General features: G+C 38.5%; 1 protein-coding gene across 1 annotated transcript in view; it reads left to right on the plus strand.

Moving 5' to 3' along the window:
- The window catches only part of OLA1 (Obg like ATPase 1), an 86311-nt gene extending 76096 nt beyond the window's left edge, over window positions 1-10215 (plus strand). Inside the window, exons 8-11 of the mRNA XM_042822357.1 lie at window positions 2518-2658; window positions 3370-3466; window positions 5558-5680; window positions 9691-10215. Of these exons, the coding sequence (XP_042678291.1) occupies window positions 2518-2658; window positions 3370-3466; window positions 5558-5680; window positions 9691-9792 (463 nt within the window). The 3' untranslated portion in view covers window positions 9793-10215. The remainder of the gene's footprint in view (window positions 1-2517; window positions 2659-3369; window positions 3467-5557; window positions 5681-9690) is intronic.
- Window positions 10216-12304: the final 2089 nt, after the last annotated feature.

The raw sequence follows: 12304 nt of genomic DNA on the forward strand, positions 1-12304 counted from the left end.
AACTGTGTTTATATTTGAGTATTTACTTTTTATTTTGGTTTGCTTTGTTTAGGGGAATTCCTGAATACTTTTTAGTAATTCCGTGACATTGAAAGTCAGAAAAGTGAAACCCTCAGGCAGAGAACCTGATTGTCTGCAGAGTACGATGCAGTACGTATTCTTTTAGTGAGGCTGAAGCAGGTCTGATGTCAGTCACTTCAGAGACCTTTAGACCTCGGTGCTCATTTATTGCTAAAATGTACCAGCTCTGCTCCTGCATTATGAAGATCATCTGTCAACACTTTGAGATATTCTCCTTTGTTATTAAGCTTGTGATGCTCTACACTGTCAGGTTTTTTGCCAATTATAGTTAAGGTACAATGGTGTATTCACTGGATCAAAGTCTCACACTGGCGGTAGAGGAATGATTTGTAAGTCTTTATTCATCTGAATTGTACAATAGAATACCTGAGGAATGCAAATAATCCCTCTAAGGACTCAATAGAAAAGCTGTTAAAATGACAGTCTAAGACTATTATTATTCTGAATTGGTGTTTTAGCCAAAGTAATTATTTCTTATCTTGTTGTTCCACAATAGTTCGTAGTTTATTGGTTATGATGACCATATTTACCAAACAGAATTTGGATACAATTTTAGACATCAGTTTTGTGCCTGTTTCAGTTTCTCAACGTGTTTCATTGTGCCTTTCACTTGGTGCATTATTTAATTAGTCTAAGGGCTGGTGTTAGATACTTTTTGAAGGAAAAAAAAAAAAGTATGCACAGATGTTAAGTCCTCTTGTGAATAGCAGATACATTACTAGATACGTTTTCTGCAAAAGGTTGACGTTTATAAGCTGTGAACTTTCGGTATCCCGTTTGTTAGCCCAAATAAATTATTCAACAACAAATGTTACTTTTAGAAGTGCTGTGAGATGTCACGTATGGTTTCAGAAATGTGCTTTAATTGTGGTTTTCAATTCGTGTGTCTCGGAAGGTAATAGTGTTTCAGTATCAGTCTTGGGTACCAGACTATATTTTCATTGGATAACTGGAGGGAGAAAGATTAGTATGATGAGGATTGAAAACCACTGATGGGGTATTTACATAAGTAAATGATAGAAGGACCAGCCTTATATAACAAACGTGTGAAAACTGTTGAGTGAACTTTTATATTCTTTGTCCCATCTAAAGCCCAACTCAGTGGGCCATGCACTTAATCTCATAATAGCTCTGATCCCCTGCTATTTTCTTTGACAAATGTGTGTTGATGAACTTGTGGTTCAGTTCGTTTTTTTCTGAAGTGACATTTGCATTGATTATTTAAAGGTTTGCAGGCCACAGTTTCAAAGCACTTTAGTATAATAGCAGTTAAAACCTTGGTCTAAATCTCAGAGATTAGCGGGACTAAGAAAAGGAACTCAGCAAGCATAAAATCTGTGCTGTATGGTGGGTGCTTTGGGCCTGAAACATCTACGGCACCCAGAGCACTGTGTTTTGTACTTTTTGCCTTAGCGTGCAGGAAGTATTCTCTTGCCTGTTGGCTGTTGTGTTTCCTTCCTGAATGCACAGTTGTCTGCATTCCTACCATTCCCCAGGTTCAGAAGTAGTGCCCTGGAGATGAAGCTGAAGAGTCATCAATCCTTCCAGGTCATTTCTGAATGTCTCCCTTAGATTTAAAGTACATAGCATTTGCAGTTATGAATGCAATGTGAATGTGCTGCAAATATTTGTAATTTTTTTTTTTTAATTGAGATATTGAACTTTTAAAAACCAGTACCATGAATCCGTAGCTCTAAATGCATAATTTCATTCAACTAAAAAAAGTATAGTAAACTCTTACTGATGATGCTGCCAGTTGAGAAAACAGAAGGTGAGAAGAAATAGAAAATGTGGTTCTTTATTTAAAAATAATAGTAGTATAATATCTAGAAGCTTTGTCCTGGGGAGATAACAGAAAGGTGGGAAAAACTGGTTGCAACATGGCCCTGTATTCATTAGCTATGGCATCCTTCAGGATCAATAACCAGAAAAAAGCAGAGTACTGCTTGCTGTCTAGGAGGTTATAGAATGTTCTTTTCAGTCTGCGAATATCAGCTGCCCTAGCCACTGAGGGGAGACGTTAATGGAAAAAGTAAGTCAGAAGAAAAGCTTAAAACCCCTCAGTTTTACCATGCTTGATGAGGAATGCCTTTGCAAGTCTCTGAAAAATTACGTCTACAAATGCAGTTTTATTCAGTTAGCATTTTAGATTGCAAGTATTTAACCCCAACCAAAAACCCAGTTATTGTCTCGAATTATGGCTATTTCTTATAGATTAAATGCCAAACAGAAACCAAGAAACAGTGAAATGTTAATGGAGTACACCTGAAGCAATCGCTGCCTGTTAATGCCTTGACCTTGGAAAGCAATACACAAAAAGATGGCATCATAAAACCGTGCAATTCTTATGAATATGTATGTGCTACTTGATAATAATGAATGTGGTACAGCCATGCATGCACTACAAGATAATGTTGTGCCCTTTGTTGTCTACAGGTTGATAAAAATTAAAGAGTGGGTGGACAAGCACGACCCGGGTGCTTTGGTCATTCCTTTTAGTGGGGCCTTGGAACTCAAGTTGCAAGATATGAGTGCTGAGGAGAAACAGAAGTATCTGGAAGAGAACATGACACAAAGGTTAATTAGCATTCATTTTCCCTACACTTTATTATCAACTATTTCCTTGCAGTAATTTAATTGCTTGCGCTGATAGAATAATAAATGACAGAGTAATTACCATTATAAAGAGAGAATCTTCTCCTTTCTTTACCATGAGACAGAGTGAAAAGATTTATTTTAAATTAAGTTTTTAACTGTCATCTGTCATCTCTGTACAGTGTTTTAATTATAACATAGGTATTAGTTATGTATATTTTTGAGAAGGAGCGATCACCAAAACTGTTTCGTCATCCATGGGGAGCAGGAATGGTGGAGATAATTTTGCCGTAATTTTTCTGAAGGACTATAAGAAATTGTTTCAATATTGAATTTCAGTCGAAGAGTTATGCTTTCATGACCAGAAGTCTTGAAAATTGCATGAGACCAAAAGTGCTGCTTGGTAGGGTGATTTCAATTTATCCCGTATTTCTGTATCCTGCCAAATAAACAAATCAAAATACTATGTATATATTGCTGCAGTTTGAAAAAAAAAGAAAGAAGAAAAAGAAAAAATAAATAGTTCTTCTGAAGAGAGCTCAAAAAAAAAGGCTACTCTGATTGTCACAGAGTTTAAAAGTAGATCCAGTGTCTTCCAAATATGCAATGTCTTTCAATGTAAATTGATTACTTGAGGCATTTAGCTGTTTCATGTGTATATGTTGAATGAATTGGATTCATTTTTTTTTCCAGTGCTTTACCAAAGATCATTAAGGCTGGATATGCAGCACTCCAACTAGAATACTTTTTCACCGCAGGCCCAGATGAAGTGCGTGCATGGACCATCAGGGTAAGATTCATACTTATTCATCAGCTATATCCAGTTCCACACTATTGAATTCAGATTGATATCACTGACTTTGAAGTTTGTCATGGTGGCGGTTAGCTAGTCATTACAGATGAGGTTTTTGTCCAGGATAACTTTAATTATTTGTGAGCTGCTGAACAGTGAAAGTGGAGCTGCATTGATTGAGGCAGGTAACAATTGATTCTGCCTATTACATAGTCTGAATTTCTTCATCCTGTAGAATCTGTCTACCCTCCTCCTGTGGTCAGAGATAAGACGTACCAGTATTGTGCTTGCTTAATCTGTGTGACTGGGTTTGTCTGCAGTGAAATTGATGTTGCTTTTCATTTTGTATTCACTAAGTTTGTTTGGGTTGCGGGTGGTTCATTCCTCCTTTGCTTTGCTCGGATTACATTTTCAGCAATAAAAGCAATATAACATCATTATATTCCTCGTGGATACACAGTTGGGCTCAAAAACCTAAAATCAGTGTGCAGTAATTCAGATCTTCTACTGACTCTAATGTTTAGACCTACTTTATTTTGGTAGCTTTCTGTGTTTATCCAGGAACTTACGCCATGCCTAAAATTATATTACATATTTTAAATATTGATGTAGAATGATTATAGCCATTGAGAATGACTAATTTATTCCCAGAGGATAGTAAGAGCTGAGCTGTAGTGCTTTGCCTTTGAATGAAAATACAGTGTAATACAAGGATCAGTATTGCAAAATATTTTGAAACACGTGTAGTTATGAACTACCTTAAAAATTACGAAACATCAACTTTTGGACAGATGCAGATCTGTCGCTGAGCCTTTTTGTTGCATCAGTATATTTAGTGCTGTGCAGTGAATTTCAATGCTGCGTGTAATTTCATTTCGAAGGAATTAATTTGTTTTCATTAATCAACATAATTTCCAGGAAATTTATATTTTTAGGTGATACTGCTACAGATGTGTGTATATTTCAGCACGTCGAACTCACGAGTGGTCTTTTAGAAATATTTTTTAGTCTTTTCATCTGTCTCCTTTTCCGTGCTAACTCGCAGCGAGTGCCCTTGAAATAGCTACTGAAATAACACAGTAGAAGTTCTGTCCTTCTGATTTATGCCGGAGTTTCTAAAAGCACATTCTGAAACTCTGCTGTTTTCAGCAGGAGAAATGCTTGCTCTTTATTAGAAAATTTGAAAGCTGGTTTATCTTAAGACTGATTGTAAGTGTCTTTGATTTAATGTGCGAAGATATTTAGTCAGGTAAGCATCAGTGAGTAGCCATATTAACCCAATACATCTTTTATTGTAAAAACTGTGCTTTACAGTGTCAGACTCCTTAGCACTTTAACATGCTTTATTAAGCAGCCTTTAGGTCACCATTATTTCTCAAATTTCTTGCCATGGTTGTATGTGCACAGAATGCATGTCCTGGTAATTTAAGGCATACAGCTATAATGCATTCTGCTTTATTGCAAAAGCTTAAATTACCTTATAATAGTTGCTGTGATTTTTATTTATTTAATTATTTTTAAGTGGTTTAATTGTTGACATTTTGGTAAGAATATTTTTTTTCTAGATTTACTAAAATGATTCTGAAAAAAAAAATATCAGCAAGTATATAAAGTATATAAAGCTTGAGATTCATACATTGTTTCTGATCTCAAATGCGGCTTGCCAAGGAATGTTACCATGTAGCTGCTGAAATTATTTGAATGTAGCTAAAAGTCTTGAATCTCTCAGATTTTAAAGTTATTTTTAAACAAGACCTTTACTTTCCTGGCTTTCTATGTGAAGAGCCAGGGATCGAAGTGACTCCCACAACAGAACACAATCATACCTTCTAAGATCAATACTGCTGTTTATGCCTATTGGGAAAAAACAAAGCTGCCCTTCTTTTAATGTCAGTTGGTTTATCTGTGGCAAAGGCATTTATCTGTGTGTCCCGACTTGGAGAAACACCCAGCTGTATGTCTGACATTCTAACTGATAGGAAACAAAGTTTCAACAGATCCTGAAAGCGTATCTAAAAAGAAGAAACCTCTCTTCTGCAATCAATCTTCTTAAATGCAATTAATTTTCTTCTGGTCTTTCCTTGACAGAAAGGGACGAAGGCTCCTCAGGCTGCAGGGAAGATTCATACGGATTTCGAAAAGGGATTCATTATGGCTGAGGTAATGAAATATGAAGATTTTAAAGAAGGAGGCTCAGAAGCCGCTGTCAAGGTGAGCTCCCCATTCTTTTTCTTCTCATTTCCTCCTTTTTTCCATTTCATGTGTTTTTTTCACTGGGAAGGCATTCTTGAAGCTAGGTGTATATAACAGTCACAGCGGCAGAGCAAAATCCACTGTCGACTTAGGAAGCAGGAAAGATGCACCAACTTGCTGGACAGGAGTGCAACAGTTCCAGTATCCAAGACAGTTTATGTACTAAATATCAACACTGGCACCAAATGTTGTGCTGTTTTCTTGGTTTATAGGTTAGCATTCAGATGTTCATAACCTTTAAAACGAATGTGCTTTGGAAAAATGAAATTTTTACAATGATCTAGCAGACTTTCCAATCACCTTTAAAACAAAGACAAAAAATGCAGAAAATGTATCTTCCAATAATGTGTCATCCTTTTTGAGTTTGCTATGAAGGTATCACAAATGCCAAATGCAAATATTTAAGAAAATATTTCATAATTATTTTTTTTTAGGAGTGGTGGACTCCACTTGTAGGCTGTGATAGGCACAATAAGATCTTGGAATTTACCATTTTGGTATTAAGTTCAATTGCTCTTTGATGTCATACTCAAAAGCCTTGCGCAGTTTGAGTACCAGTTGTAATTAGTTGACCCTCTAAAATGTATTACATGAAGTGAAATTTTCTAGCAACTGTCTACTGAATGGACAGCAAATGTTTTTAATGAGAAACTTTTCACGAGCTGATGCTTTTTTGTAGTTATACTTCTGTTGAGTTTTATCTGCTTTCTCAACACTAGAGGGCAGAGACTGATTGGGTGCCCAAAGTTGTGCCCTTCTGGCTGACAAATTATATCTGATCCAAAGTTATTAAATACAAAATTACCTTGTACATGGCAAATAAATGTCATAAGAAGAACTGGAAGAACTGTTCTTCTGTGTTGCTGTTGCATTATTTCCACCTTCTTCAACCAGAGAAACTTCCCTTTATTTCATACGCATTTAAATTCTCATTTGGCTTTTTTGATGTTTTAGTAAGATTTCTATTTTTTAAAATCTTACAAAATCGCTATTATAGAGAATATATATTTTTTAATCCACCTCAGTATTTGAAGGTTCCCAAGCACTGTAACGTGTTAAAGAATTTAAAAGGGTCGGCTTTACTGTTTGCTATTTGATACCTTGAAAGGTATGCAAAACTATGATTTCAGATTCAGCTTATTCTCAGTGGTATCGCTAAGGAAGATCATACTGAGCAGCGGGGCTTTAATAGGTTTGTTTGAACCCCAGGAAGTGGAGGAAAAAAAATCCCAGTATAATTGGTTCGTTGCGGCATGTGAACTGTTTTATGAAAAGGGAAGTAGAGTTGTAGTTGTAAAGTGAAACCACAGCTATAAATAAATCCGATATTCTGTAGTCAGGAACCACCTTATGTAACCAAGATTCATATTTTGCCAGCATCTGTTTTTGAAGTTCAAATCGAAGTGTTCTCCCTGAGAAGCTGCATCACTTAGTGTCTACTGAATTAATCTATTAAGTATTTTGCTCGTGTATCGTCATTTGCTTTTCGCTACGTAAGATTCCAGACAGCAAGCTTCCGTGTTCAAAGTGCATTTAATGAAAAAATGTTGGCTGCTTTGAAGGTACACGTAATAAAGCAAGAGTATTTGCCTTTGTTTTTCCATTTTTGAATCAGTTAAAAACAAAAAAGCCAACCAGCAAAACCCTTGCTCTTAGAAAAAGGCAGGGTATTACTCCAGTCTTTCTAATTTGCATTTAATACAACGTTTCGTGCCATACACGTTACTAATTACTTCTATATTGCTGGTAAATTTCAAAATTAGATTTGGGAGCTTTTAGGAGTCAACTGAAATAACAGCGGTAATGGGAGTTGCCCGCTTTGTACGTTATCAAGTTGATCGATTTTTAAGTTTGATTTTGTGTGTGTCTAACACCAGTACAGCATAACTAATTTAATGCCAGTGCTGTGAACTATACACTGAATAGCTCTGTGTGGGCTTTGTAGTCTACAGGGATATCACATTATTAGCAATCATATCTGCTTAGGCAAAGCTGGCTTCTACAGATGGCTGCTTTCAAGTGCAAATGAACTGGTTAGACGTGTCTTGTTTAATACATACTCAAGATTCACAAATGGGTATTGATTTTTTCAACCAGTGTTTCTGATAGCAATGGAAATGGATTAAATGGTCTCCAGAGAATTTAAAGGAACACTGTCACTTTTAATTAACGGTAAACTGGTAACAAAAATACATAAACTCATGTTAGTGCGTCAAAATGTATTTAATTGAAGTAGTCTGCACCACTCTGACAGCTGTAAGGATGTGCTGAGAAAAATCCATATTGTTACTTTGTGGGGGTCAGGTTTGTACACCATATGAGAGCAATAATGTCCGACTGCATAATGTCTGTGTACCTGTGCCTGCAGCTTTGGCTTGCCGATGATTTTTACAGCACTGTTTTATTAGTGTTTATGCCATCAATTAGTCTAATTACTCTTGACTTTGAGCATTATTAGGATTCTCAAAGGAAAGAGCTGCTAAGGCTACTTGAAAGTAAGGCTTTTATTGTCTCAGCAAATTTCCAGAGGATAAATACAGAAATTGGTAAAGTCTTACTTGTTATCTATGGATAGATTGGTTATGCGGGATAAGGTCAATCACTGCTGTGCTGAGCATTTGTTGTCTGAGCTGCTGTATCTGAGATTTTCTGTAGGCTAGCATCGCTGGTGACATTTAAATAAGGAGTGACAGCGACAAGGTTATTGAGCCTCTAAATTCCTAGACAGCAATATGGGGAATACGTTGCTTTACAGAGCAGGCTTTGTGAAAGAAAGGTGTCTAAGTTAACTATGTACCATTAATCTGATCTGTTCTACTGCAACTAAGGTCATTAGTTAACAGCTTTCCTGTAATGGGATCTTAGCATGCCACCACTGTGATAGTGTCATTGAGAATAATGGCACAGTGAGGTCTTGCATGGAAGCACTTTCTCCTGCAAGAGAAAACTTCAAAACAGGAATGGTTATTGAACTAAAGCAGAAGCTCTCAACTTTTCCATATTGTAGATCACTTTTCAAGATAAATGCTGCTGTAGACCACCTCCCGCCCAGTCTGTCAGTCCTAATGCTGCGGCTTCTCTGTAGCCTCTGTAATGCCGGGCTTAATTACAATGAGATAAAGACAGGAAAGTATAATAATAAATTCTAATGCAGAGCGCACTGATTCTTAATAGGTTCCTTACCTATTTTCTGCTCTCCTCAAGTATAGCATCTCCATAACGAATTTCCTTTTCATGTCTTTGGTCTCAGTGCCATCCCCTCTATCCCGGTTTCACAGTCTATCTGCTCTTACATCTGCCCTTCTGATGTCTGTACCATAAGCAAATTTGTTCTAAAGGAAATTCTGACGGAAAGGCCGCATTTCATACTCCTGGCCCTTCGTTATCTGGGCGCCAGCAGGCGAGGGCCCCGCTGGAAGCACCAGCGTGTGCGGCCGTGACCTCCTCGCGCAGTGGCTCTGGCAGCTGGGGCTTGTCCTTGGCTGGAAGCCGCTCCAAAGTTGGTGTGTGAGCACGGCCACCGCCGGGCAGGGTGCTGGGCATCGCTCCCTCCTGCAAGCCCAGTTCAGCTTCCTGCCACCAGCATTGGCCGTCACAAGGGCTGCTTGGATGAAAAGAAGGAAAGCTAAAAGCTGGTTTAGTCTCAGTTATCATTAGATTTTCCGGGATTTATGTTCTTGTACGTTCCATTTCTGATACGGAAATGTTTTGGATTGACCGTGTTATGAGATGGAAGGCACTGGTGTGCCACCAGCTCAATAGTGAAATTATTATTTTATGTTCTGCGTGCACGTGAAACCGAATTATATCAAACTGGGGAGTACTGCGACTGTCAGACTCAGAAGCTGAAGCATAACCATTATTTTTTTTTTTTTTACACTAAAATGTATTCAAAAACTCCCAGATAGGAAATGCTATAAAATGTCTAATGAAATAACCAATTTTCCTTTTGTCTGTCATATTTACAGGCTGCTGGAAAATACAGGCAACAAGGCAGGAATTACGTTGTGGAGGATGGAGATATTATCTTCTTTAAATTTAATACACCTCAGCAACCCAAGAAGAAATGAGTATCAGACGTTGTGCACTGCTCAGAAATAAACTGTGCTGCTTCAAAAAGCATTTGAATTTTTATTTGGGATGGAATATCTGGAAACAAAAAGCATACAGTTTCTACCTAGGGAACCTCCCCTTCCCCCAGTGAAATTATTCTTGTTTGTTTTGAATTAAAATACGGCACCTCCGGTGAACATGCAAGTTCACTAAATGTGAACAGCTTTGCATTTGAAACGATTAAGACCCTACTCCAAATTGTAGAAGCTTTTCAGGAACCATATTACTCTCATGATACTTCATTAATCTCCATCATGTATGCCAAGCCTGACACGTTTGACAGTGAGGACAATGTGGCTTGCTCCTTTTTGAATCTACAGATAATGCATGTTTTACAGTACTCCAGATGTCTACACTCAATAAAACATTTGACAAAACCAGCCTTGGTGTGTTTGGGGATGTCTGTATTGACTGACTGTGGTGTGCTGAATGCGATACGGCACCTGGTGGATGCTGATTACAGAATTTTAAGACGTGTATGATACAGTAACTGGCAGTGTGGGGCAGCTGCAATTGTGTCTTGAAAGTGAGTCTTTCATGGGAATCAGAAGATTAGGATGCCAATGATTTGTCTCAAAAAAGTTAATGAATTTGTAGATGGACATTCGCTGAGAGATGATAGCAAGGATAATAAAAATGATGCAGCGTAAATTATTTTTACTGAAGAGAGCAAATTTAGAAAAATCATGCTTTTTTTTGAAGCTGTGGCTTTTTTTTTTTTTTTTTTTTTTTTTTTTTTTTTTCCTCCAGTCATTTTTAAACTATTTCTTTCTTGCCTCGAGATTATTAAATTGTGGAGGCTGGAGCAGCGGTGCCTGATGTTGTGTGTTGTCCTCTCGGGTCAGGTTTTCAGGCCAGTGGAGGGTGACACAGATAGTGTTGTGAAGGGAGAGGTCACGCTGTGCTGCAGGCAAGTCGCTGGGCTGACAAAGACTGCAGCTAGGAGTGCTTTTTTTTCTTTTTTTTCCCCTTTAACCACAGGAGAGAGCCAGTCTTTTTGGGTGACACGGAAGAGCAAGTTTCTAGGGAGAACCAGTTTATAGGATTGCCCTCTGTTGCAGCATGCTTAGTGTATTTGAAATAGCCTGATGATTCTCTCAAGTGCCTGTGGTGTCAGTGTGGTCTCGGCTGGGGGAGATGCTGGTGTTGCTCTTCACTTAATGCTGTGCCAGACCTCTTGCATCAGTTGTACGCTTTGAAAAGGCTGCTGGTCCCTGGCTGCCCTCTGCGGGGAAGGGAAGAAATTAGGAGCACCAAATCTTGCAAAGCCAAAGGAAGGCAGAACCTGTCCCTTTCTGTGGGAAGTCGCAGAGAAGGGACTGCACTGAATTCCCATCACAAAGAAAGGTAAGAGAGAAGTGGAGCGTGTGTGCTGGGGAGGGGAAGCCACCTGTGCTGCTCCAGTACTGGCTGGAATGGGTCGTGTCCGCCCAAAGCTGGCTCTGGCTTCCAAAATGTACCCATGCCCCTAGTTATGACTTATAAATGAAGAAGTTGTCAGGAAGGATCACAGTGTTAATGGATTTCTTTGTATTGTTGCTTCTCTTAATTACATTTAACAAACCATATTTGTTTAAATTTGAACGTAAGTACTTTGCAAATCCTCCTGTTCTATAAATGAAAGTAGGCAAAGATTGAACTAGGTTGTTCCTGATAACAGAAGTGCTGCATGATATTACAATACTCCGAAAATAGAAAACAAACTTCAGAGTTTTGCCATATCTTTAAAAAAGTATATTCTCTAGTATGGTGCGTTTCATCTTATTAAGTCGCGTGAATATTTTATCTCTTCAGCTTTAACTAACGTTCCTCTGGTTTTATTCTGTGCTGCAGGGCATTGGTTGGCCACAGTCACAAAGCACAGGACTGGATGGGGCCATCAGTGGCTGCTGCTGTCCCCGTGCCTCTCCAGCACAGCTTTCCTCCCAAGGCTGTCCCCTGGCACCAGTAAGGAGCGCAGCCCGCTTAGCATCCATCCTGGTGCTGCACTTTGCCGGGTGGTTTGACACAGTGCTGCTCCTGCCAGCTGCGGGTATGACAGCAAAACTGCACTCTGAAAGAGCAATGGATGTGGCAAAGTTGTCAGCTTAAATGTTTTCTGCTCAATTTTAACATTTCTCTCTACATGTGAATTCACAAAGGATGAAGGGAACGGGTGGCTGGCGGCAGAATCATTAGAAGTTGGTAACTGTTTAGAAGTAGTATTCACTTGTTTTAATTCTTACTCTCCCAATACTAATTCCATATGTTTGATTATGCTAATCCTACTATTTTGCTTCAGTTAAACCAGGAGAGCCACTGGAGGCTTTGAAAGCAACAACAAAAAAAAATCAAAGTGGTGGCATTCATCACAGTACCCAGCGAATGGGGATAGCCGTGTGCTGGTCAGGCTTTGGAGGTTTTGAAGTAAATGCTGTGTTTCCAGGCTGTCTTTGAAGCAGTTTTCTTGGCTTCTATCTACAGGTAGTG

This window comes from Centrocercus urophasianus, unplaced genomic scaffold (assembly GCF_019232065.1).
Source record: "Centrocercus urophasianus isolate 14NV4802_14NV808 unplaced genomic scaffold, USGS_Curo_1.0 seq_20, whole genome shotgun sequence".
Lineage (NCBI taxonomy): Eukaryota > Metazoa > Chordata > Aves > Galliformes > Phasianidae > Centrocercus > Centrocercus urophasianus.